The 26,836-nt window shown below is 39.7% G+C and overlaps 1 protein-coding gene across 3 annotated transcripts; it reads right to left on the minus strand.

Moving 5' to 3' along the window:
• Positions 1-803: 803 nt before the first annotated feature.
• On the minus strand, positions 804-26,699 carry clip1a (CAP-GLY domain containing linker protein 1a). 3 transcript variants are annotated; one of them, XM_041936313.1, is made up of 25 exons: positions 26,588-26,699; positions 21,876-22,183; positions 20,391-20,944; positions 19,465-19,589; positions 19,136-19,352; positions 18,825-19,022; positions 18,611-18,702; positions 18,255-18,315; positions 14,941-15,045; positions 12,642-13,550; positions 12,360-12,476; positions 11,920-11,977; positions 11,737-11,820; positions 11,458-11,614; positions 11,086-11,251; positions 10,658-10,873; positions 6,001-6,138; positions 5,735-5,841; positions 5,520-5,640; positions 5,347-5,399; positions 4,252-4,369; positions 3,573-3,723; positions 3,406-3,458; positions 2,014-2,141; positions 804-1,890 (listed from the first exon to the last, which is right to left on the minus strand). In XM_041936313.1, the coding sequence occupies exons 2-25, from the start codon at positions 21,964-21,966 to the stop codon at positions 1,662-1,664; spliced, it is 4,248 nt and encodes a 1,415-aa protein (XP_041792247.1). In that variant the 5' UTR covers positions 21,967-22,183; positions 26,588-26,699; the 3' UTR covers positions 804-1,661. The 3 variants fall into 3 exon arrangements, with proteins under 3 accessions (XP_041792247.1, XP_041792248.1, XP_041792249.1); XM_041936314.1 differs by lacking the exon at positions 14,941-15,045; XM_041936315.1 differs by lacking the exons at positions 10,658-10,873; positions 11,086-11,251; positions 11,458-11,614; ... (11 more) ...; positions 21,876-22,183; positions 26,588-26,699 and adding an exon at positions 6,974-10,635.
• Positions 26,700-26,836: the final 137 nt, after the last annotated feature.

Genomic DNA, 26,836 nt, shown 5'->3' on the forward strand with positions numbered 1-26,836 from the left:
GTCTGACTGATTTGATGACAACTAATGATGAATGAATTCCTACTAAAAATACTTAACCTGGCTGTGGTCCTATCTGAAACCACAAAGTTGTTTAACGTCATAGTGCATGCTAAATATTAAAGTTCTTCACATGTGATAGAGATAAATTTACTGAGGGGACTCTCAAGATAATGTTATTACAAGGAGAGAACTGCAGCAAGCTGAACAGACATGGAGGTCCACTCTGGACATGCACCCAAGTAGTCAAAAACATGTTATTGAACTTCCCTTATCGCATTTATGAGAGTGTGAACTACTTCATATTTTATGTTTAATCTGTCTCTGGTCTTTATTGTGAATTCAATGTGATTCGTGCTTAATGTCTTGGAAATACTGAATTACTGAACAGGCAAATTGAAGAACTGTCAAGGGGACTTTAACCCCCAGTGGCCCTAAATGCTCCAGGTGGTTTGTGGGAATCTCGTTGATTGCAGATTTGCATAGAAATATACAACACTTCAGAACATCACCACCTGAAAATAAATGGGGTTTAAGGTGGGTCTTAGATTAGGCCTTAAAAATGTAATACTGTGCTTACATGGTACATACTCTTAACTTATTTTCTTTTTAATGACCACAAACTGAAATGCATCAAACCTGGCAGAGGCAGTAGGAGGTTTGGTTGGTTTCTGGGGCTCTGTATACATAGTTGCCATATGTGGTGTATTGTGTGCATGTACTTGCCTTTACTTAAAAGTACAGGGTACAAGCACAATTCACAGAGACTGCACCTTGTGCATTCATAAACACAGAGATGTTTGATTTTTAAGTCATACATAAATTTCTTTTATTATACAGATATTCAAAACATTTTTTTGAGAAATGCCTAGTATTTCATTGTTTCATACAGAAATTCTTTTAATTGAAAAGAAACTTTTTGGAAAGGCCCTTTCACTGGAACTAAGGGATTACAGTAAGTGTGAAGTGCTTGAAGTTTCACTGCTGCTTTCTTACATCATCATCCAGCAGTTCCTTCATGAAGAGCATAAAAAAGTTCATATTAAAGCCAAACAGCACTGGGTTTCACTGTGCCAATCCAGGCAAGAGCAAACAAATCTCTCCCTGTGATTACCCCTCACAAAATTACACACATACTATCAAACCTCTAAAGAGTACATAGTATTTCCAGGCATAAAAAAATAAACTATAGCTCACTGATTTTTGCAACAACTGACATTTGTTTTTCAATCAAATAATTTACAGCTTTAATGATACTATATTATCTTTGTAATCCCCCAACAAGCTGTGCAAACAATGTTAGGATACTGATAAATTAAATGATTTGAAGAAGACCATCCCTTCTCCCACAATGATATATCCACCTACATCTTCTCACACATACAAACCCAAGATATCAACCATTTTTTCCTCCAAAGTCCAAATTTACAATTACAAATTGTTAACTACTGTATGTTATTTTTCTGGATGTTGGTATTTTTGGAGAGAGATTCTGAGAAGACCATTCTCCATTAAGAGCGCTTAAGGACTGGCGTGGACAATAAAGACGCTTGGCAAAAACAAGCACACGAAATGCACACATACAAACCAAAACCCCAAAAGCACCGCATAATCTAACAGGATGTGCAAAAATAGTGATTGTGCGAACAAAGGTGATATAGGCTTCAAAAGGTCTGGTCATCATTACAGGATTCGGTCCAGTGGCCAAAGACCTCACAGATGTCGCAGTAGGGCCGTTCTTCGCCCTTATTGCCATGGTAGGTGGTGTGTGGAGGGGAGTCGGGCATCTGCATCTGTGTGGGACAGTCCTCTGTGTCATGGAGGTCGAAGCAATCACAGATGTCACAGAACAGCCTTGGGGGAGGCTTCTTCTTCACGGGTTCCTTGTCACGGCTACAGAGAAAAAGAAGGCAGCTCCATATGTAAATAACTATCCAGTAATGGAAAAGAAATCTGAGTTGTACTGCCATTCTGCTGACATTACCATCGAGTAAGTCTGCTATGAATGGGACTTACCTATCATAATTATCCATTTCACTTGGATTATTCCCATTGAGAGCAGCAGCTGCCAGCTTCTCTAATTTGTCCTTAAGTTCCTCATTCTTCCTCTGGAGGTCAACGATGACTGAATTCAGGAACTCAATCTGTCAAGGAGATACACGACAGTAGCATCAATGCTGCTGCTGAAGAGTGATTATTATCCATCAACAAATTTTCTTCCACCATATAACTTTTAAAAATTGATATAGGGTCTTTCTGTGAATCTGATCACTGAATTATGTGCCAAGACTTTGCCTTAATCCTATGACAAGGACTATGGATGGTAAGACAGTAACTATGCCTTGCCATGTCCCACAAATAATGAGCCCAATCTTTAACACGATGATGAATAGCCAGTGTGAGTTGTCAGCCAAAGAAAAATTTAAGTTTGGAATGAGTCACTGAGAGAGTCAGTAAAAACCCACTTATGATGAGTGTCTTACTGAGTAAAAGTTCTCTGTAACAGATCTGATGTCTGATAAGCATGTATGATAATTACAATTTTCCATGGGAATATTAAGAGACAGCTTAATGAATGCCGAAGATGTTGAGAAACCAAGCTTGATTCGTCTTTGGAAGACAGTTTGTTTTGACACCAACTATAATGTGATCCACTGGACGAAACATAAGAGCCAAAGTGACAGTGACAGACAAACATGCACAAGTGAAGCTGATGAAAAACATTAACAAACCGCTGCCTGATGGTGGTGTTGCATTGCCAACATCAGAGACAGGGCAGAGGAGTTGGGATTTAAGAAAGAGAAAGAAAAAAATTGAGATTCAAATTAGCACCCACTTACTGCCAGACCACACACTCAAATCACCACTGACAGAGATGGTACAGTATAACATTTTACAATAAACAGAGGCTGGACGTTAAAAGTGAGAAGGTTCTGAGAATGATGACACACACGATCATCCCATCACTGTTGGGGGAAATGCTCCAACACAACCATGATACTGATTCATGAGTCAGGTCAGTCACTGAATGATGGCTCAATGCTTTTGAAGAAAGATCAGATCAATTTACATGCATTTCACCTCTGTAAAACATTATACTGTAACAGCTACATGAGTCAACAGTAAACTGTAAAATTCAGAGTCTACTGCTCAATCAGAAGTAGTATTTGTTAGTAAATGTCTGAGTAAGCAGCACAGTCATTTCACACAACATTCAGTAAGACCTTTTCCATACAACTGCCCCAAATATGATGAAAATGTAAATGGCCAACTTAATGTCAAACCAGAAAATTCTATGGGCCAGGGTAGGGAAATATCTTTACATCAAATGTATGAAAGGCAAAAGCCCTCAACCTATCCGGGCACTATGATTGATATTATTCAGGATGAGAGACAAGACATACACACCTGACTCTCTGCAGTCTCCTTATCCTCCCTTAGTTGGTCCAAAACTGCATCACCTGGAATGAAGAAGTAGACTACATAATCTTGTTTTCATTCATTCACCTAATAGTGAACTGACCTTAGTGCTACCATATATATTAGTTGTGGTCATGAGTTAAGCCCACTCTTACCTGAGGACTTGTTAATGGTGTCAGGCCCGGCAGCCAGGTCCTTCTCCAGTCTCTGAACACGCTCCAGTAGATCGGCCTTGTCCCGCTCCAAGGCCTGAATTGTACCCTGCAGTGTCTGAACTGAGGCACTTTCCCCATGCAGTACAGCCAGCTGTGAAGAACACAACCCATGATATTCAATATTAGAAAAAATGTTAGGACAAAATATAATATACTGCTACTACTACTACTACTAATAATAATAACAACGATAATAACAACAATAATAAGAACAGAAATGAAGCACTAGGTTTGCATTAGCAACAAGGCCTTTTTGCTCACAACATTCAAAGCTCTACTAACAGGTTAGGAGGTTTGGAGAATCATTTGAATACACACTCAAAATGAAACCTGGCCTAGAAGTGACATTCTGTTAGACTCTGAAATATAGGAAGTGTCCCTAAAAAGGTTCAGTTTTTTTTTTTTGTTAATGATGCTACAAGTGAGGTGATTTTGACGTGAGGGTGAATAAAAAGAAGTCAAACTTTGCTCTTGTAAATCTTTTTGTGCTGCAATCTGTCATTGCATGCTCCAAAATCTTAACCTGCTTGAATTAATTTTGTGTAAACTCAACAGTTGTGTCATTACGCTGCCATACCCACTGACTCTAAGAGAGAACCATCATGCATTCGATTCTTACCTCGCTCTTCAGGTTTTCCACCTGCTGGTCCTTTTCTGAAATTAAGGCACTGTTTTTATGGATGGACTGTTGAAGAGTGGCCTTCTCCTTCTCATACTGCTCCTTCAAGGTGCTCTCACTATCAAAAACACAATAGCAACTTAATCTCAGAGGTAGAGTACACAATCACTGTAACAGATAACAACTGGTCGCATTTTATCATTTTTCCTCAGCAGATTTCCAAATTTAAAACTATTTGCGTGAGATTTGGGGCCACTAAAGATATTTCAGAAATTAGAGGGGATATTCAGAAAACTACAAGGCATTTCTTCTCTGGCAATTGTAGGGTCAAAATATTTGGTAGAATCTTTGTATGGTCGTTGTGTTGACTGTGGAAATAAAGTAGGTGGTAGAGCACAATAGCAAAAAAACAGGCAACAAAAACAAACCATAACAAAGGAAAATGACTTGGCCACATTACACTTCTGTCCTAGAAATATTTGCCCTGCTTCCTGTTCACTTCTATTGAAGCCTGTACGACAGCATTAAGTATGCATTTCAATCTTAGAAGCAATCTCCAGTCGAATCCGGCGAATTCATCATGGTTGTTCTCTGACTGCGCAGATGTACGTGGCTGTCAAAAACACACTGCTATTGTTCTGCTGCGCTGAGTTTGGAAATTGAGAAATTATTATTCTAGCTTGTTTCTTTATCAATTTTAGTACATTATTACGCTACCAGACTACAAACTGTAGCATCACTCTCATACACTGTTTATACTTTGTAATTGCTGTGCCCAATATTTATGCATTACCCAGAAACATCAAGCCCTTTTTTGGGGGGTTAGTGTGAGAAATTTTTACTGAATAGAAGCTTAATGTGACCATACCTTGCCTTTTCCTAATGATCTGCCTACACATCTGTGGTTAATATATTTGTATTATAACATGATGATGACTGACATCACATGATATTAAAGTGTGAAGTACCTGAAGGCATTATTTGGCAGGCTTCGAAGGAAAAGAACAGCATTAAATATCAGGCTTTAAATTTTTTCTAGAAATTGCAGAGATCTGAGAAACTGATTTCTCACAAAATTATAGTGTATTCTCTTACCTTTGCTTAAACTCTTTCAACTGTTTTTTGAGTTTTGAGTGCTCATCCTTGAGCTAGGAAAAAAAACATAGTTCAAATCCATTCACAGTCAACAGATCAATAGTTGAAACATAAATGTTCTGATGCTTGTAAGTTAATGTAACATTTTTTAAAATAAAGATTAAGTGTTGCACCTTCACAAGATCACTCTGGCCTTTGTGACTGTTATCAAGCTCCTGAGTGAGCTTGTTGTTCTCATCTTGCAGCATCTGCAAGGACTGCGTCTTCACAGAATCTACTTCTTTAAGCTCCTCACTGAAAAAATACAAAAGTTAAAATTATCCAGAAATTCCTACAACTGATGTATACAACAAATTAATCCAGGAGCCAAAATTAAGTATCGACTCACATTTCCTGGCACAGACTCTTATTCCTCTGAGTTTCTGTGCAAAGCTGTTCTTTGGATACATTCAGGTCTTCTTGGTACTTGGAATTCTCTTCCCTCATTTTTTTAAGCTAAAAACAATAATGACAAATATATTTATTGTTGCAGCTATAAGACACACGCACCGAATATTTCACTTACTTCCATTTCTCTCACATATTTTGCTTGATGAAAGAGCAACCTCAACATGGAACACATGATCATTTCCTATACAAAGACACATTTCTTACCTGGGTCTCCATCTCCTGCTTGGAGCTCTGGAGCTCTTCCAGCAATGATTGGGCTTCGTTCTTCTCCTGTATCAAACTGGCTTTCTCTTTTGTCAGCTGTTCGAGAGCCTCAGCAGTCTTGCCAGAGGCCTCTGTAGCCTAAACGGTGCATGAGCAGGATATTTACTTAGAACAGCGTTTCAAATCAAGAGCGGCAAATGGTTGGTTGACATCAACACGTAATGACCTCAACCAACCACCAACCAGAATAAGAAATTTGCAGGTCAGTGATGAATTTATTCATAATGCATCATTTGACTTCAACCAATGATTTTAATATTATTTTTATTTTTTTCCGCATGCTTAATGAGTTAGCCAATGTAATTACTGATTTTGAGTCAATTATTCAATTTTCAGTTTGCTGCAATTTTCCATTTTTCAAGTATATTCTGGTTGATAATTAACAAGGGATCATACTAAGGAGGAAAATTATTAGTACTCTAAAACCTGTGGCCTCAGAACGGATACTGACTACATATTCACTTATGTTTTGTGTGAGACAAAGATTATTGGGGCTACAATCTCTAAGATTTTTGCATTCATATATATGATGAAAACTAATTTCAAAGCAATATATTGAGAAATCCCCACACCTACCTTTTTATAAGAAAGTCTATTAACATTAATTATACAATCAAATGAGATATGAAACACCATCAGATGGTGGTGAGTGTGATAAAGATCACCATAGACCTACATAATCATGAAACCCAGAAGGATTTTGCCTCATGTTAGATCACGTTATAAGCCCACAGGCAAAGGCTGGGAGCTAAGGGTAAATAACGGCAGTTAGTAAATGGAAGATGAAAGTTAGGCACGAAAATAAAAGGAGAGGGGAAAGGGAATAAAACCAGCAAGCATGCAGTGAGTAGGTGACATAGCCCCAGCCACTCTAAGGTACGTGTGACAGTGATTACTACTGGAGGAGGAATACCTCAAGCTGCTTAGAAATGGTATTTTTTAGTTGGGACTCGAGCTGCCTGAGTTGCTGGATAGCTTCATCCCTCTCCACCTGCAGGGCATCCTTCTGAGCTGTTAGACTTGAGATGCTGGAGGTTATCTCTTCTTTCACAATGGCAGAAGCAGATACCTCCACAACAGCATTCTTGTACTGCTTTTCCAAAAGTTCTTTATCAGACTGTAGGCCCTTGACTTCAGCCTCTAGTTGTTTCTGGCTAGTGTGCAACTTGTCTATCTCTCCAAGGAGTCTTGACTGTTCTGAGAGCCAATTTTCTTGGCTTGTGTGGAGAGAAGAAATGTCCTGCTCCAATTTACACTGTCCAGCTAAAAGGTCCGTCTTCTCTGTGGTCAGCAAGGTCATTTGTTTGCTCATTTCTTCAAGCTTAGATAATAGCTGTTCTTTATCTTCTGTCAACTGACTAGTTTCTTGCTCTCGCTGCGTCAGTTGTGTTTTTAAAGCCTCCATATCCATCAAAGAAGACTTACTTTGCTCATCAACGCTCTTAAGGTTAGAAGAAATTTCTTTATTTTCTTGCATAACTTTGGATAACGTTTTCTGGAGCTCCTCAATTTGTTTGGAAAGACCATCCTTTTCACATATTGCTTTATTCCGTTCACAGGATTCAGCCTGTAACTGGGTCTCAAGTAGGTGCTTGGCCTCTGACATTGATTCAATCTTACATTTTAATTCCTGGATCTCCTGAAGCAGCTCCTGGGTTTCTTTCTGCAAGGACAGCACCTTTTCGTCAGCCACAGCCTGCAACAATTGCAGACGCTGACAATCTTTTGTAAAGTTATCAATCTGTTCATCAAATTCTAAATTGCCTTTCTCAAAATTCATTTTCAGTTTACTATGCTCTTGAAGAAGTTCAGTGTTGCTCTTTTCTAGAATTTCAAAATCAGAATTACGTTTCTGCAGTTCATTTTGTAGGCCAGCCTTTTCTCGTTTCAAAGAGGTCATCTCTGCTTCAATCTCGTCTTTTTGGCGTTTGTTTTCCTCTACAATTGTTGTTAAATGAGACTTCTCTTGAATATAGACAGCATTGTCTCTGGAGTAACTATCCAACTGCTCCTTAGTTGTTCGGATATCACAAGCTAGCTTATCGCGCTCAACAGACAGAACATTTTTCTCAGACATCGCTTTTGCGTGCTTCTCCTCTAATTCTCCCTTCTCCCCTGCCAAACGCTCATAATCCATTTTCTGCTGCTCTAGTGCTGATTCCAGGCTCATCTTTTCTTTTCTCACGGCATGAAGAGCCATCTCAGTTTCAGAATTCTGAAGGCGAAATGTTTGCTTCTCTTGGTCAAAAGACGATAATGCATCTTTAAATTTCTGATTGGACTGAGACAGTTGTTCTGCTGAAACTTGAAGCTTCTCCTTTAATTCATTCATCTCTCTGAGGAGCTCCTCTTTCTCATTACAGATTCTTCTTTGGATTGCAAGTAAGTCTTCTTTCTCCTGCAGAAGGTGAAGCCTCTCAGAATCTGTCACCTGATTGCTTGTCTTGAACTCTTCAAGCATCTGAGCCAGGCTAGTTTTTGAGGCCTTAAGTTCTTCACATTCACGGACAGAGCTCTCCAAGTCTTTCTTTGTAATGCTGAGCTTATTCTGGAGATCTTCCTTCACTGTCTCAAGGCTTTTTTTATCCATCACAGCGTCACTGATTTCAGAGGACATCTCCACCTTCTCTTTTGTCAATGTTTCTGTGAGGGCCTGCAGCTGGGTATTCTTCATTGTAAGGTCTTCTTTTTCTAAGTTCAAGGATTTAAGTTTTGCCTGCAAATCAGCATTTTTAGCATCAAGAGATTTTTTGGCATTTCTAGCAGAATCTCTCTCTAAAATTAGATTATCGTTCTCACATGTGAGCTTTGACCTGGTCTCATTCAGGTCGTCTTCAAGTCGGTTCCTCTCTTTGCAGACATTTTCATAATCCTCAATTAGTTGCTTCTTTTTTGCCTCAATTTGCTGTAGGTCCTGCTGATGCTTCAAGAGCGAGTCATTCTTCTCTGCATTTTGTCTTTGAAGGTCCTCAATTTGGACTTGCTGTTCATCTTTAGCATGCTTGAGGTTTTTGTTTTCAGTCTGTACTTCCTGAAGAAAGTCTCTGAGCTTCTCCAGCTCCTTGTTCAGTGAAATATTTTCTTCATCTGAGCGCTTGCTGTTGGCAAGTAGTTCCTCAAGATTTTTTGAAAGCTTATCTCTGGCTATTAGCAGTTCTTCATTCTGGACTGAAAGCTCCTGGTGACCAATCTCAAGGGCAGAGACCTTAGTCTGCACATCTGAAAGCTGTTTCTCCAATTTGCCTTTCTCAGTCTTAGCATCCTTACTTTCCTTACACATATTTTCCAGATCTAGATTCTGCTTTTCCAGTTTTTTGGACAAATGTTCAACATCATGCTTGTAGGAGTCAAGCTCAGCAGAAAGACACTGGGAAAATGAAGTTGAAAGAAAAAAAAGGAGGGGAATATATGTACAAAGAGAAAAGTAAGATGAATCCAAAAATAAACCAAGCAGATATGGACATAAGTGATATGCAATTGGAAAGGTTAAGCTGCAGAAGCATCAAAAATGGCAAAGATCACACCACAACTTATACCACAATGATTTTCAAAAATATAAGGTGGAACATTTTCACTTCAGCCCTTACTTTAAATAAATGTATTGATAACACAGATGCCATAAAATTTGACTGGCATATAAACAAAGACTGGCTACCAGAGTGTATGAATACAATCACTTACTTGAATTATTATGTGGATTGACATTGCACAAGTATTTTCTATGTGCATCATTATTAAATTGATAACAAATAAAGAAAACATATACTGTATCAGCCAATGTTGTAAATGTCAGTGCCTCCCATGATGTAGAAATATACACGAAAAACACACTTTTTCTTAGGAAGTGAAAATGTTCTACTTAAATGAAAGGTTACTAAACAATGCTAGCAGGGGTACATAGCAAAAGGGGTTATCGCTTAAATAAATTTAGCTATGCTAGAGTGTAGCTAAACATATAGCATTCCTACCCAGTGCATAAATATCCATTTAGCAGCCAGAACAAAACCAGTTCTTCTTTGACTTTTCCAATAATCAGAAACTGTCTTAAAATATACTGAAGACATAATTTTACCAGATGTACCCCTGCAAGCATATAACCCATGGCATCATCCAATATAGAGCTAAGATGAATATAAAAAAGAGGTTATTAGCCTTAATGTCAGGGAGAAAAGAGTAACTTATCAAAACTAATCTGTATGATGATAATTAAGAGTAAAGATGTTATTGATAATATAAATTAATCACTGATGTTAAATGAAGACAAAAATTCCTACACAGTTCCATATAGTCTCCCACGATCTCTCTCTTTGTTGATAGCTTGGTTTCACAGTCTCTTTCAGTGTTTAAACTGGTGCAACATCTGAATGGTGTCTGACACATCATGAAAAGCGATGTCAAAAACATCACCTTTAATGATGAATGAAATCTTCATTTAAAAAGTAAAAGTCATGATTTTGAATGACCGAATAATAACTGAGACCGAGTAAAATCAAATATACATAAAGAAGCTTCTTACAATAAACAAGTTCCTTGCAGAAAGGAAAGGAAATGCACTGATTTGATGAATGTATCTGTACCTTTGAGGGTTTGTGCTTACCTGAGCCTGTTCCTTGTATGGCTGCAACTCAGTTACCAATTTCTCCAGCTCCTGGGTCTTGTCCTTGGAGGAAGAGAGGTCCTGCTTCAACTTGTCAACCTGACTCTGCAGCACCTCACGCTCCTTCACATGGAGCTCGGAGGTCTGAGACAAGGATTTCTCTTGTGAGGCTTTCAGCTGCTCAACCGTGGTCTCGCCCTGTTTAACAGTCTTCTCCTAGAAAACAGGAAATGAGAAAGGCGTTAAGTGATCATATTTAAGAATTTATTTGATTCGAGGCAGCCAGTGACTGAATGACACCCTAATATGAAACCGGTTTAAGATATTACACATTTTTAATGTCTATATAACTATTTCTTAGTGTTGAAGTATCCAACATATAATTCTCAAATGTAAACATTATTTTGGAACTGCCATACAACACTAACCAAGTTAACAATCTTCTCCTGAAGGCTACTTATTTGAGACTGATGTGTATCTCTGGTCTCTTTCAGCTCCTGTTCTTTGTGGGACTGTTGCTGCTGAAGCTGTTCATTCAAGTGTGCCACCTTCTCCTTCTCTTCTGCTAACTGACTCTGTAACTCCTCAAGCCTCCTGAGTGAAGACAGAAAAAAAGGACATTTGACGAAGATGTTCAGTGACAATTGGGATAACTTAAAAATAAATAAACTACAGCATGGAATAAGATAAGATTTGCATATCTATTATAACATGGCATGACTTTTGGCATGATTGGTTTTATTTGTTTTTATGTACAGTAATGAAGTAATATAGGAGCAAGGAATAATTAAGTGCAGTACCTTTCTTTCTGTATGAGGTCTTCATTCATTTTGGTCAGCTGTACTGAACTATCACCGGATGCCTTCATCATGTCTGAAATATCATTTTCCAACTTGCTTTTGTCCTTTGAAAGTTGCTCAAGCTTTTCATCTGCAGCCTTCAGCCTCCTTTCCAGCCCTGAGTAAAGGCAAGTTTGTTCATAGGTGTTAAGGTTACTATTCAATAAGAAAGCATGCTACATGAAAAAAAAAACAAAAAAAAAACACTGCCATAAAAGAATGCAGTTCAAATATTCTCACCAGCAAGTTGACTTCTTAAAGACTCTGATTCTGTGGTCAGGGATGTGCACTGCTCTTCCTTCTTACTGAGCTTCTCAAGTGTTTCTGCAAAAAGAAAAAAGTTCCGTTTTAGGAAAAAGGTGGTAGGAAAAACATTTGTCTAACTGAACAATGACTGAAAGAAAAGTTGGTCACATTATTTACCTTGCATAGTTTTTGCTGATTTTGTCTGCTCATCTGTGCTTTCAGACAACTTTTCTTTCTGTGGGAGAAAAATACTTTTTTGCATAATTTTTAAAATGATTTTTCTGCAACAGACATATTTATAATTTAATAATTTCAGGAATTTTGTTTAAGATTTTTGTGGTTTCTACCGCATTTAAATTATGTTTATTAACTGTTAGATTGGAAGACCAAATATTTTAGTTCATTTTAGCTCAGTGAATATATATGAGCATCTGTGGATTGGCCGATAAGTAACAAGAAATTGCAGTAGAGAAATACCAAAGACATGATTAAGGTCTTTTAGAAACAGTTATGCAATTAGTTTGTTTATCAAAGGTACTGAATGTGAAAAAGACGAGTGACTTCAATCCAAACACCCAAGAGGTACTGTAATGCCCAAAATTAGCCACAAGCCTCACCAGGCCTCCAAGCTCCTGTTCCAGGGAGTCCTTCTCCTGCTGCACGGTGCTCAGACTCTGCTGTAAAGAGAGGATTTCCTGCTGTCGGTCCTCCAACTGAGAGCTCAATTCACTAACCTGTAACACAGGTCAAGAAAAAAAATACAGTGGACAAAAGAGCAAAAGGAAACAGAAAAGAAATATAAAAACAAAACATTAACAAGACAATGGCTGACTAACCTATTGTGTGAGACACACTGAAAATGGAATATCTAAATGGGCAGGAGGTGAATAAGAACCCACCTTAGCACCCTGGTTGTTTCCTTGGCTCTGAACCACCTCTAATTGACTCTTCAGGGTTACAAGCTCCTGGTTACCTTGTGCTACATGGCTCCGGAGAGCCACCATTTCTGCCATCTGCTCTTTGGTTTCTCTGTCCTTGTCTTGGGCCTGTTGTGCCAACACTGATTCTTTCTCCTCAAGCTCCTTTACCCGAAGTTCGGCAGCATGAAGCTTTCCAAGAGCATCCTCCATCTCCACAAGGTGCTGCTCCTCTGCTTTTTCAACACTGGACCGTAGCGACTCCTCCAGTCGTTCCTTGTCCTCAGTCAAAGACAACAGCTGTGCCTTCAATGCCTGTGTCTCCCGAGTCCAAACTGTGGCGTCGGCTTCATGTTTGGATACAGCCTCCTCTAGAGCCAACTTGTGCTCCAACTTCAGCCTCTCTAGTGCACTTTTGGTTTCGACAAGTTCTTCAGCCTGGGCACCTACACCTTTACTAAAGGATACCTTCAGCTCCTCCATGGCTTGCTGATGAGAGGCAATGGCAGACTCCAACTTGGAATGCCAGAGTTCAATAATGTCAGCATTTTCTTTCTCAGCCTGGCTCAAGCGCATCTGCATCTGTTCGTTGTCACCAGAGAGCCTTACAGATGTAGCCTGAAGCTGGGCAACTGCCTCACTGTGGGTCTTCTCTTGAGCTTGTAGCTTCTCCTTGTATTTTGCAAGTTCTTCTTGCTGTGTAGCTTCTTGGGAAGTCAACTGATCCCTCAGAGAGTTTATCTCTTCCAAAAGGGGAGACATAGTAGAGTTGGAGTCCTCAGAGCCCTGCTGAGTCCCAAGGCGCAGCTGCAGGTCAGCTACCTCTCTAGTTCGCAGCGAAAGGTCCCTCTCAAGCTCCATTATACGGGATCTTTCTGACACAGTAGCAACCTTTAAAATCAGAAATCTTAAAATCAAAAATGAGTTCCAATCTGACATACAGAACCACAGTGTTCAAAAGTGTGTTAGAGACTTGATCATGCTATACAGTTACTGAAAATTTGAAAAAGTGATAAATTGCAATAATAGATAACACAACACATACACACATAATAATAAAACTCAATGTTTTCTTACAAACGGGTTGCTTGCTTAATGAGAAGGGCATTAAAAACCATTGATACCAAACAAGGGTGTTATACTGACCTCTTGTGGCTATAAGGGGTGTGGCCCAAATAATGGAAGTGAACACTGAAAGCATGTATGGAGCTATCGCAGTGTGTACACATTTCCCACTATCCATTTAACTAAAACTCTTAATCACTGATTACTGCTATTATTGATGTAATGTATTAGGAAAGGTATTGACTAAGAAAAACCCCCAGGGAGCATTGACATGTTCCATTGTTTCTTTGTCAATCCAGCTATGTTCTAAATCTATTATTTATTCCGATGTTCTCAAACATGCATCTCTTTTTGCTGCTTCCACTTGATATTTAATAGCCTGGCTGAGACAGGTGAATCATTTCATTAAAATCAACATTTATTTCTTGATGAAATAACTGTCAAAAGAGAACTCGGAGAAACTATGGCCCTCATCCTCGTGTCACTATAAAATAATATTTTTCCTGACATCCCTTGTGGCTAAAATACCCTAGGGCAACACAAGGATGCATTGTCGGGGAGGTGGAGCGGGTTTTAGACTAGCAAAACGCAGGGACACCAAATAAGCAGGACAAATGGATGCTGGGAAGGACTGGGGAAGTAGAACATAGGATAACTGAGAAAATGATTAGCTGGGACAGGGAAACGTTTGTCTGTCTGGTTAAGCAGTGATACTAGTAAAGCAAGAGTGAGTTCACGCTGGGTGTCTTATTGGAAAAATAGTACAAGTAAAAGAGTTGTCACTCAAGAAAGCTGAGAGATGCATGTGGTTATTTTTTTGAGTCAGAACAGAAATTTCAAATTTTTAACGTAAAGGAATATAGAGTGGATCAATTTAAATGTGAGGGAAGTTAATATTTCAAAAAATGGTTACAAAATTAATTTGTAGCTAATGCCACAATGTAGGACGTTGAATTTGTAAATCTAACTTTACAGAGGATGGACTGATTTGAGCATTAAATAAATCTAATATACGTATTAGTTTATTTGTTTGCTGTAAAAGCAGGTGTATTCCTTTTCTTTTGTGAAGCCCAGAAAATGCATTTGTGGGGTTAATTCACCACAAGCCCATACAAAGCAAAGCTCCTGTTACTGCTCGGCACCTCTTTGTACCCTGCTATTTTTTGGCCCAGGCCCTCAATTCCAGCGCAGCACACTGCAGAGCAGAATTCATTACCCTAGTGTCTTCTAACTCTCTTTGGAGTTTCTCAGCTTTGGTCTTTTCAAAGAGCAGGCTCTGTTCAAGCTCCTTAATGTGGGCATGCTCCAGTCTGGTCTGCGTCTGTTAGTAAACAAGGGGGAGAGGAAGAGAACACACCAGTGCCACCATCACATGCCAGCCCAACACAGACAGAGAGGGAGGGAGACAGGAGAGAGGATGGAGGGGTTTGGACAATGATAATGGTGATGGTGTGCATGTATGTATGTGTGTGTCTTTGTGTATGATATTGGGGAAAGAGTGTTGTGTGGGGGTGGGGAGTGGTGGATGAGTGGAAATAGGAAGACCCCATGCAGAACTCTCAGGCTGTGCCATAAACAGCTGCACACAGGGAACTTTGTGAAAGAATGGTGGGGAATACAAGACGAGCAGCATACGAGGGGGCATGTGTTATGGATGAGCAGGAAGAGTATGTCGATGAGGCAGTTTAGAAGTAATCATGCAAAATTGACACCTGGTGAACAAAGCACATTGATTGTTATGATACAGAGAAATTTGGATAATGTGTGTCAAACCAGCAAGTAAATTTAAGTAAAATGACTTCACCACATCATGGAGAGAAAGCAGTGATGGTTGTTTCCTGTCCTCTATAATTAGTTCTTTAACATGAAGTCACAGCATTATGCATCCCCGATACCAAAAAAGTTGGGACACTCTGTAACATGTGAATAAAAACAGAATGAAATCATTTTCTAACAAGCTGTGTTAGAGACAACTGTGTTCCTGAGCCTATGTACATATATCTTTTATAAAGTCATGTGTTCACCAAGTGGTGAACCTCGCTACATCCTTGCTTGTCAATGACGGAGCCTTTCTAGGATGCCCCTTTCATACACAATTATGATACTATCACCCGTTACCAATGAACCTGTTTTACCTGTAAAATGTTTCAAACAGGTGTTTTTGGAGCATTACCCATTACTTTCCCAGTCCAGTTATTGCTCCTATCCCAACTTGCTTGAATTGTTTTGCTGGCATTAAATTCAGAATCAGCATAAATTCATAAAAATCAATGAGGTTGATATGGTAAAGCATCTAATACATTGTCTTTGTCCTGTTTTAAATTGAGCATATGTCAAAAAGAATTAGCATATTATCACATCCTGTTTTATTTATGTTTTCACAGTGTTACAACTTTTCTGGAATTCGGCTTGTATCATTCAGAAAATATCTACCATTCTGTTGAATTATCATATTGATTTAACAATATAAAGTCACTACAAAGACATTTTATTGTATTTTCAGCAAAACCCACATTACATTTTGATTTTCTACTGGTAAACTCAAAAAGCCTGTAGCATTACCAATCTACACACTGCTTTCTCTCTTTGGTTATAAGGCCATTGTCCACACTGTATATGGTAAGTATTGAATAAGAAACCACCAGTTATCAGACCACCACGTGCAGGTTATGTGACTTAACATTAATCAATCACTAACAAAGAAGCGTGTCAGGCTCAAGAAAGAGAAAGGATTCCCATTTGACTTCTGTGTTGTGTCCTATGACTAAGGGTTTTTATGGCAACTTAATTAGGTGTTTTCTGGCACAATTTTGTGCTTCTAGTCTTACATGCTACCCAGTGTATGTTAACCTAAAGTTTCATATAAATATATATATATATAAATAGGGGAATAACACCAATTTTAAATGTTATGTCAGCAGCCTATCCCATTTCATATAAAATTATGTCTTCCATGGACACAATCTAACAAACTGTGCTGTCAAATCTAACTAACTGATATAGACCACATTCAAAGGTAATAAATGAGGCAAAAAAGATGTGATTATGAAACCACTGTTTGTTGTTGGAGTAGGTATAAACTATAATGTAGCCTGACACACCTATCCTTGTATAAAATTACATTTGAATTCTTAATCTCAGTGTTATCCCCCTTTAGTTGCAGTGGGAAAACAGAATTCAGGTCTGTGACTGGGCAGTGGAATGACAAGGGAGCATCTCCAGTGGTTCCATGCTGAGCACTGAACCAACATGAAAGACGAGGACGAGAAGGAAAAAGAAGCAATAACATCACATCACTGAACAGGGAGGCACTGAGGGTTATAGCACAACATTAGTACACCTTCAATAGCTTAATGTCGACAAAGCATTTTTGAGTTTGCCTATTTGGAGTTTTTTGTTGGTGTATTTCAAGCTGCATGCAAGTTCTTAATATATCCATAGTTGTGAGTAAGTAAAAAAATGTTAGTATACACATTTAAAAAGAAGATAAATGGGTATCCTAACCCTGTAGCCCTCATTTTAAACATCTATTTTGAGCTTGGATGCCTTCAGGGTAATTGAGATGGTCCCCTGTGTAGCACTGTGGAATAAATAACAAATCCTTTGATCAGATATGAACACAAATACCAATGGGCCCCAATACTCTGTCATTACTTGGGATGAGGACATGACTGACTTGAGAAAAAGACAATGAGTAATCAGAGACTACTATATTAAATTACTGTAAAATGTTACGTAAAGGCAAAAAACACAATGCAGGCCCTTTTGTAACAATCCCCATAGCTTTGATAATTAACTAGGACATTCTTTCTTTTAATCTCTCCATTATAGGTAAAGATTAACAAAATTTTTTTTACTGCAATTATTTATTTATTTCTCTACATTAAGTCTTTCACTAGGCTAACCCAAGAACAACAACATTAATATGCCTATTAACAAGGTCTGGGGATGTATTTATTGCTAGTGTGGGCATAGCCTGGCCTTGTCATCAAAGCCAGAGCCTTCCTGCACCATTGGGTGCATTTGACAGCACATCATCTAATGCAAGATGAAGGCCGTATCAAACTTTCCATGCAAACATTCCCAGTGAGACTGCACAGTGGATAGCTTGTACTGTTAACGTAAAGAGATCATGCAAACGCTCAGTCTGGACTCAACTGCAGCTCTGTGACAAGGGATGCCAGTTAATCTCATAAATCTGACATTGCATCAGACCTGCCCCCACAGCGACACACTGATGTAAACAAAAAAACTAAATCACTTCATTGTCATGGACATAGAGCTAGGTTTATGTGAACTGGAATCCTGAGATGGAACCAGAATCGGGGGCGACTGCAGCTGCTGCTTTTGTTCTTCTTAAATCAGCGGGACAAATGTTGAATAAACAATGCCACTTTTTTATTTAACAAAATAGAAATGTCTGGCTTACAGTCTGATTTAATATTACTGAATTAATCAACGTTTTGTTTCTCAAACACATTCAATAAAGTGTTTTATTTGCAATGGTGCGGATCTGTGTCATGCATTTACCTCTAGGTCTCCTTTGGTAATGCAAGCTTCCTCTACGCGGAACTGAAGGTCCTCCACCTTTCTATTCAACAGGAAAAAAAAGATCTTGTTAAACTTTTTTTTGTTTCAACATACCTGGGGAACTAATGACCTTAAATTACAATGATCAAGACCAAGGTTAAGCCAACTCAGGCACAGAGCTTTCCTCATGACTTTATAAGATGTGATAGTATAACAGCATTATAACCTTAGCTGTCATTTTCCTGTTTTCTGTCTCAACAAACTGACCCCATAATATCAAAACAATTATAGATGACATATTGTCATGGGTGACAGTATTTCAGAGTGTGACAAGTCACACCTCTGGGAATCCTTACCTACGCTCCTCCTCCAGCTGATTTAGCAGCTCGACTTTGTCTTTGTCTGCAGCTTCTACCAAGGCACGTAACTGGTCCATCTTAGTCTCCATCTTCAACAGAAAGGTTGACATTGGACCAAAAAAAAAAAAATCAGTATAGATGAAAAGTCAATTAATTTTAAGAGGAGGGGGTTCATGCAGAGTGTTATTACTAAACCCCTGGGTGAGCTGACCTGCTCCTGATCATCCCTGAGCAGGCTAATTTCTTGCTCCATCTCTCCAACATGGCCAGTGGCCTTGGCAACCTCAGCTCTCTCCATGTCTCTCTCAGCCATTAGCTGCTCAATATGCTGCTGCTTCTCCTTCAGTGCCTCTTGCAGAGCTGTGGTGCCTGAAATTTTACGATTGTAACGCGACGATGTCTCTGTCAGCTATAGAAAAAACATAACACAAACATGGCCAGCCTGGTGAGTAAGCACAGAAGTACAAAAAGGATGAGTATGAGTTTCAGACACTGTTGTAACTGAGCGTGTCCATGTCTCACCAGGCCTGTGCGGCTGGGCTTGGCGCTGACAGAGGATGCCACAGAGCTCATGGTACTGATGGAGGAAGCACTAGGGCTTCGTTTTAGCCCTGATGGTGTGGCCACTACTTTCCGAACTGTTGTTTTCGCTTTGGCTGGCGTGGTGGAAGGGAAGCCAATACGTGTGACTTTGTGCACTGGAGCAAATAAGCCATACTTGGGTTGACACTGAAAATATCTGGGAACAGATAATGGAATACAATCATGATAATGGAGGTCATAGTGTACATGTTATTGGCAAGTATAACACCTTTACTTTAAGATATTTACAGATCTGGTAGCTTTTGTACCTTGTGCCTGCCACTGCCCCATCATTCTTTCCTAAGGGCTCATCCAATTCCACACCGCACCACTCGCCTTTGGCAAAATCTGTTTCTCCAAGGAAACGTACCACTCCTGCCTTGGTACCACCAACCTGAGAAGAAAACACCAAACATTAGCCAACATTTAATCTCCTCAACAGATAAGAGAGGCCTAAAGAATAATCAGCTTTGCCTGGTAATAAACCCTGAGTGAGATAATTCCATCAAAGCAACAGAAACAAGCATGAACAGGTTTGAACAGAACCAGGCCTGTCAACATGTGAAACTACTTTTTTTTCTTTCAATTATTAAATCAAAAAATTAAATGCACAGCTGCAAGGCTTACATGATACTAAATTTGGTAGTGGTAAGCATATTTCTTTAAGCGGGAAAAGCCAAAAGTGACATTCTTTGTTTCAACTTCTATATATACTGGCTGTGACCTGCCACTGTACAGCACGTGCCGTTTTCTACTTGCTTTTATGTTCTTCTGGTCTTTATAAATATGGTGGTCATATGATTATCAGGCCAACCATCAACAAGGAGCTGTGTGCAGTGAGCACAGCCACAGACCTTAAAGTTTCGTATTTCATGAGGCATGCACTGGATACGCATGCAGTGGAGGTCTGCAGGCATGCATGCATATTTGTAGCGCCCACTGCAAGAAGCATGCAGCCGGCTTAAGCAGGAAGAAAGGTGCTAATCAAGATTCAATCAATCCAGACGGACTGCACACAGATGGTGACTGAAGAGGTGGGTTCTGTTTGACACGTGACTCTGAACAAGCATCGTTCATGTTAATCCAAATTATGCTAATTTAAGACACAAAAGTTAAATTTTAGGGTTCTGTCACTCTGCTGAAATATCCAGGGAAGAAGAATCTTTTTTCTTTTAGATAATGTAATAAACTTTACCAACACACGGTCACCCATCTTCAGTTCTCTTTCCCCCTTCTTGACTGAGCCAGTCTCTGAGAGGTTGGAGACAGATTCGCTGTTTGTCCGTGCAAGGTTGGAAGATGGTGTAGCTGGTGTAGTGGAGGAGGCCTTCTTGGTTGCTGTGGTAGTTGAGGGTAATGTTGATTTTGTGGTGGGTGTATGTGAGGCTACACTACCGACTGAAGGAGTGGGCGATGCAGCGCGAGAGGGCGGTGCCGTCTGAGTTCCATTAGCCTCCCCTTCTGTGCGAGACAACTTGGATGGGCGGGTAAATATTCCGCGCAGGGGTTCACACTGGAAGTAGCGCACCCCTGCCACCGACCCATCATTCTTCCCAATTGGCTCATCTAAAACAATCCCTGCCCACTGTCCTGGGGCAAACTGTGTCTCTCCCAAAAACTGTATGTAGCCTGGCTTATTTCCATTCACCCATACTCGCTCCCCAATCTGGAAGCTCTCCCCAGCACTCTGGCCATCTCCTCCACTGGCACTTGCAGCTGATTTGTCGGCCGCAGCAGCTTTAGCTCCCGCTGAAAAATAAGGAGACAGAGAAAGAGAACAGAGGTTTAGAAAAATCCACGAATGCTGTTCAAACATTGCAATATTATGTGATTTTATTGGAAGTTGAGATTATACTATGGAAGTTTCATATTTCCTATGTATAAATACATCTTCTTACTAGCTTACTTGACTTACATTTGAGGGTCTTCAAACCCAAAAAGTAAATTCTACTGTGGCAATAATACTGCTGTGGCAGTATTATAGACTAAATATATATCCGCTTAATTTTGACAAGCCGACTATAACACTATTCTCATACAAGTAATTATTTTTGGTAAGATACTGATGTAAAAGCTGTTATGTCCAGATCTCCTTAAGAGTCACTTGCCTCACATGTGAGACTTTGAGCCCCTTATTGCAAACCTCAGCTAACTAATAAAAAAGCTTTACAGTTAGTTTCCTAGCATTCCTTGAGGAGGATCACGTCAAACTACTCTACACTTAAATTTCATCATCTAATTTTCATTAGCCAATCAAGTCCATACAGGAATCTCAAAGCACTGTCAAGCCACAGACTAAAACGTGTAGAATGTTTTTACATGGTAGACAGTTCCATGTAGACAGTACGAATTTCTTGCTAAGGTTAGGTGAAACACCAAACAGCCATTAAAACTCAAGAAGATAAACACAAATTGCTCTCTCTGTGATGTGTTACAACACTGCATATGGTCACAAAATATAGTAGGTCTAATCTGTCATGTCATTTCTTTTGGTGGTCAACTTTACTGGCATAAACTAGTGATTGAAGCAAGTGTCTGAAATACCAAAAGCCCTGTAAATTAACATAGGTTTGTTAGATCCACCAAAGTCTCCACTACACAGGACTTCTTTTTCTCCTGGTGGTGCCACGTTTAGCTTGGCATAAAGAAAACAAGAGAGGGAAAAAAGGAAGATTCTTACCTATGCTGGGGTTGGTCTTGGGGGCTGTGGTCCCATGTGGCTTAGCTATCTTGCTGGGCACTTTGATCCCACTGGGCTTGGCTGTGCTCATGTTTCCTCCTGTGATGTCTTAGACCCTTGTGTCCGTCAGTGGGTGCAGACTGACCCCAGACCATGAAAACAACTGGTTGCAGCTCAGTGATGACAAAGTTGTTCTCTCCGCACAAAAATTAAAGAAAAGATTGAAATAAACAAACAAAAAATGGGAAACAAAAAGAAAAAACAGGAAAAGGGAGGAGGGAGAAAAAGTGCTGCCCACAAAAAGGACCCTGTTTAGAGAGAAAGATAAAAAGAAACACTGCTTGACTTCATTTTAGGTTGACTCAATAATATTTTTACTAACTAACTCAAAGTACCACAAATATCTGATTAACAAGGAATGTTACTATACCATTTATTAATCATTCAGGCAAATGTACTATTTGCTGACTTTTCCTGCCTCCGATTCTGCTGTGGATGGCACTGATAGCAATAATCTAACTTAGAGTGAACTACTAAATAGTTTGTACAGATATGCCTTTAAGGCATATTCACTGACTTTGTTTTGGTGCTCTGTTAATGGAGGCATTTTGTTTCTGTTATGACAACAAGCTTCTCAGCACACACAACATCACGGTTAGACCTAAAAATACCCTGTCAAAGACCAGCCGATATGCAGTCTCTGTTACTGCCATCATGAACTTCTGAATAGCTCATCATCTGTGACCTTGACCACAAAACACACAGTACCACAAACACAGTCTCTCACTCAATCTATCATTCTGGCAAAAAAAAAAATCGTGTAAATCTGGTTGGCAGCTTCTTCTAAAACAGGATTACTGTAGAAACAAGACCACCAGCAGCAGATTATCCTGTTTGTCAGATTACCTCACCACAGAAACTGATTGGCTGAATGTACTATTCAAACACAGCCCCCCCCCCTGTCGTTAGTAGTTTGACAACATGACTGAGTTGGCATCATGATAGTTTTTCATATGTATGTATGTACAGAGCAAAACTACTGACAAGCTTTGAGTTTCAGGACAATCCACTCTCAGATCTGTAGCATCTCAGCCTATTGCAGTGGAGGGTTTCCAACATGATCTCTGCAAAGCAGGTGCAGAGAAAGTCTACGACACCAAATCTGATGCTTTATTGTGCAACCACAATCAGTAAACGTGAACTACAGACAAGCAACCTAAAGTGAAGATGAGCTACTTTGTCAACAACATGATCCAACAGCTACTGAAAAGTGTAACAGGGGAGAGGGGAGCTTATTTTTGGGTCTAATAATAGTGAGTGACTAGAATTGTTATCTGAATCATTTTCTGTTACATACTGCCTGCCAGTGGATCAAAGCAGTGCTTATGAATATAAGGACTATTACCACACACCACGTAGAGTACAGTATATGAAATTGTGTGGATAATGTCAAGAAAAAAATGCTTCATTGTTGTCTGTCATTACCACAATCATTAATTACAAATGCTTGCAGATACTGGGGTAAAGCAACAAAAATGTATTGAATGTTAAAGAGGGTGCTTGATTGTTAGTCAAGCAAATTCTTAAATCCTTCGAACGTCCTTTCCAGTGAAATAAACCTATAGGATATCAAAACAATCAACCCATTGCCTTCTCACCTCACCTGCAAAGTCAAACTGCTTTGAGTCATTTTAAATGAGTCAAGACACTTGACCTCACGCATGGTAGAAATATAATTCTTGTTCAACAGTGTCACACAACATACCTTTCATTCCTGAAAGGGCCTAAGAGCTACAGCGCGTAGGTTCACCAAAACAACCGAGAAGACACACTGTCACACACCCTCCTAGATATGTCTCAGCAGAGAATAAAGGGTGGCCATCGGAGGGCTGCGACCCAGTTCAAATGCAGTGTTCCAGTTTTCTCCCGCTGTGTCTTTGAATGATACTGATTAGTGGCCTCGGGTCAGGAAGAGGCCAGAGAAAGAAAGCACCACAAAGGCTGACTGCATGGTTGAAATTAAAGTCACACAAAAGGAGCCTATATGTGACCACTTAAATCTTCAGTAATTCATTTTGAACAACAAATAAAGGGGGAACTCTTAACAATATCTAGTCTGATTAACCCATAAACCTGTGGAATATGACAAGAAAAGCTTCTAAAAATCATATGCATTTTGATGTCTGAACACCACCAGGGCTTACTGTGATCATCTTGTGAGCATGAAGAGGGTGTTTCAGCTCTGATTGGTGAGCTGAAGCAGTCAGCTGAAAATGATCCACTTAGTCTGGAGAATTTCCCACTGCAGTAATGTTAATCTTTTGCCTCTGACTCTCGCTCTAATCTGTAACCAGGAAGAAAGCCAAATACCAATGTTTTGCAAAAGTTAAAGGGAATTAATATGCTGATGTATTAAAAAGTGTCATTCTTAAAGAGATTAAACTGATTCAGTACATGGCTATAGCCAAATCCTATGTAGTCTGGTTTGATTTTTTTCTGCTCTAAATATCCAAATAGAAATGAGTAAATAGCAACCTGAAAAACAGAACTGAGTTTTACTCAACTTCTCAAAATGACAGTATAGACAAAATCAGCTTCCGTGTTGTATTGACAGACCCTTTATGTGCTCAGAGTCTGTTCAAGCAATGGATATAAACAGTATGGGCTGTTTATTCAGATAGAATAAAAAAAGATTGCTGCTACATAGTTAAGTTGTTTACTGTCCAGGGCACAGTATGTAAACCCTACAAACGTAGAGCAAATTTTGCTAACTACAGGGAGTGCAAAACCACTCATGATACAGATGTTATCTGAATCTGCTTGTATGTTTTGTACTGACAGTAGAAACTCTACATTAATTTTAGCCTTGCAAGTAATCATTAACCAGTGGGACGGTGTCATTGGTTACACAGCCCAGTGGGCTTTCATTCCACATTGTCTCTCAGTGGCTAAATTAGCCATTGACATCAAAAGTATTGAACCAAGTACAGCAGGTTTCCCTTTACTGTCCTAGCTGCTGTAGGCATTTCTCCTAATTTCTTCTTCATACAGGGAGGAATCAGTACATTTTTATGCGATTCATATGCCTGATAAGGTAAAACACAGCTAGTTCACACCAAAAACAGGCATGACTTTAAGCATTCAGAAGGCTGTATTCACGAATGCAACCCACACTCCTAAACCCTTGTTTTTGTCATCACAGAGACAAAATTGAGCTCTGATTCTTCCTTTAAAGGAAACATCTGCTGGGATGATTATATAGGCCCCTGCTAGCACCGACATAAGAAGGTGTAGAAAAGCAATAACCGGACAGGATGCTTCTGGCACAGAAAAAGAGCCAGAAGCATCCTGCGTCCTTAGTGTCAATAAATACTGATTCACCGGTTTTCAAGTTACAACCCTCATTGTCAATAGGTCTGGTACTTCTAGTTGTGACCAGACATAATCGGGACCTGAAATAATAAAAGTTATGGTCGGATAGTCAAAGTTTCCACTGCGGTCCCAATGTAAAATCCAGACTTTCTAGAACTAATAAAGCCTGTTCAACTGGAACAGCTAGGGTGTATAATGTAGAGTTACTGTAAAATCATACATAATGGTTTCCACTCCTGTGGGTGGAAATCGACTAATATGTGACATGTATGAACAAAACATAGTTTTTCTGCAAACTGACTGACTGACTGAATTTGTAAAATGACCTGACTTCCCCACAAATTTTAGGCCAGAGAAGAGAAGCTCTACAGCAAGCAGAAAAACAAACACAGGAATGTCAGACTTTCAAGCAATTAGCAATTCCTAAGACTGCAAACCATCAAAGCTTGAGTCATGTCAGTCAGTCCAAACAAGTTAAACTGCCTTCTGTCACACCTTTAAACCAGACAGCTGTCTAATGTAAAGACTCCACTATTGTGCAGTTGCCTCACTGTAATATTACATGGTGTGCCTGGACAGTTAAACAAGTTATCCTATGGTCTGACCAACGTATTAGCCTGCCTCGCCTTGTCACCTCTATCAGTAACGTTAGCTAACGGATTGAGAGCTGTCGATGAGGTGGCACATCTGGTCAGAGTGAAGCCTGTAAAAAAAATCAGCTAACTTACCTTACTAGCTACTTAGCAAGCAACATCTACGCCAATGGCAGCTACGTATCTGGTAAGACGAGGTCCCGTTTATGATGAGTTATACCGGTATGTAGCTACATCCACATGTTCAAACAGACCGACCACTGTCGTAAGCACAGCGACCGAAGCAAATTCCGTAAGTGCAGAAGTCTCCGCAATGTCACCGAAGCTCCAGTAGGGCACACTGCTGTTACAAGTTTAGAGTCAGCACAACAAATTGTTCAGAGATTAACTAGACGAGATCACCTGAACAGATAACTTGCTGTAAAATGTTACTATAATACACAACTGGTCTGCTGTACTGTCACCTCCCCGGTTTAAATGAATCCCATTCTGTTATCAGGATAAGAATAGACGTGATTAGTTGCTAAGTAACGTTAGCAGTGAGGCCCGAGCAATACGGCGAACCTACACTTGGAACCATGAGAAGGGCTGGTTAGCTAGCTAGCTAAACTAACACCTCAAGTAGCTTAACGTCTACACTACCTGAACAACATTCACCTTACGTTCAGTTTCCTGGTTTATCAGCAGCAAAGGGACGTTTACGGAAATACGTGACCTCGGCCCGAGCTAACGTTAGCCAACACTGACCTGATATGTTTCTGACCAGCCTTCGTCTTCAGAGGAAAAAATACACAGCTAGCGAGTTGGGAGGAAAACCACGACGACTACAGCCAGGATCAGTCATGGGCAGGCACAGCCCATAGTATGAGCTGTCCAACGGCCTCGAGGAACGTCAACTGTAGGAGCCGACCAAAGATAATATGTTCAGTAAGATAGAACACTCCCCGACGTCTGAGAGAGCAGAACAATTTCCAGACATGAACTTAAGTGGTGCAA

Source organism: Chelmon rostratus, chromosome 5 (assembly GCF_017976325.1).
Source record: "Chelmon rostratus isolate fCheRos1 chromosome 5, fCheRos1.pri, whole genome shotgun sequence".
Classification (NCBI taxonomy): domain Eukaryota; kingdom Metazoa; phylum Chordata; class Actinopteri; order Chaetodontiformes; family Chaetodontidae; genus Chelmon; species Chelmon rostratus.

Coding starts and splice junctions, on each gene's coding strand:
- clip1a (XM_041936313.1), bottom strand. CDS start 21,966: ATGAGCACAGCCAAGCCCAGTGGGATCAAAGTGCCCAGCAAGATAGCT. Junction 5,400..5,519: donor GCCAGAGTGATCTTGTGAAG/GTGCAACACTTA, acceptor TTTTTTTCCTAG/CTCAAGGATGAGCACTCAAA. Junction 3,459..3,572: donor CACCATTAACAAGTCCTCAG/GTAAGAGTGGGC, acceptor TCTTCATTCCAG/GTGATGCAGTTTTGGACCAA.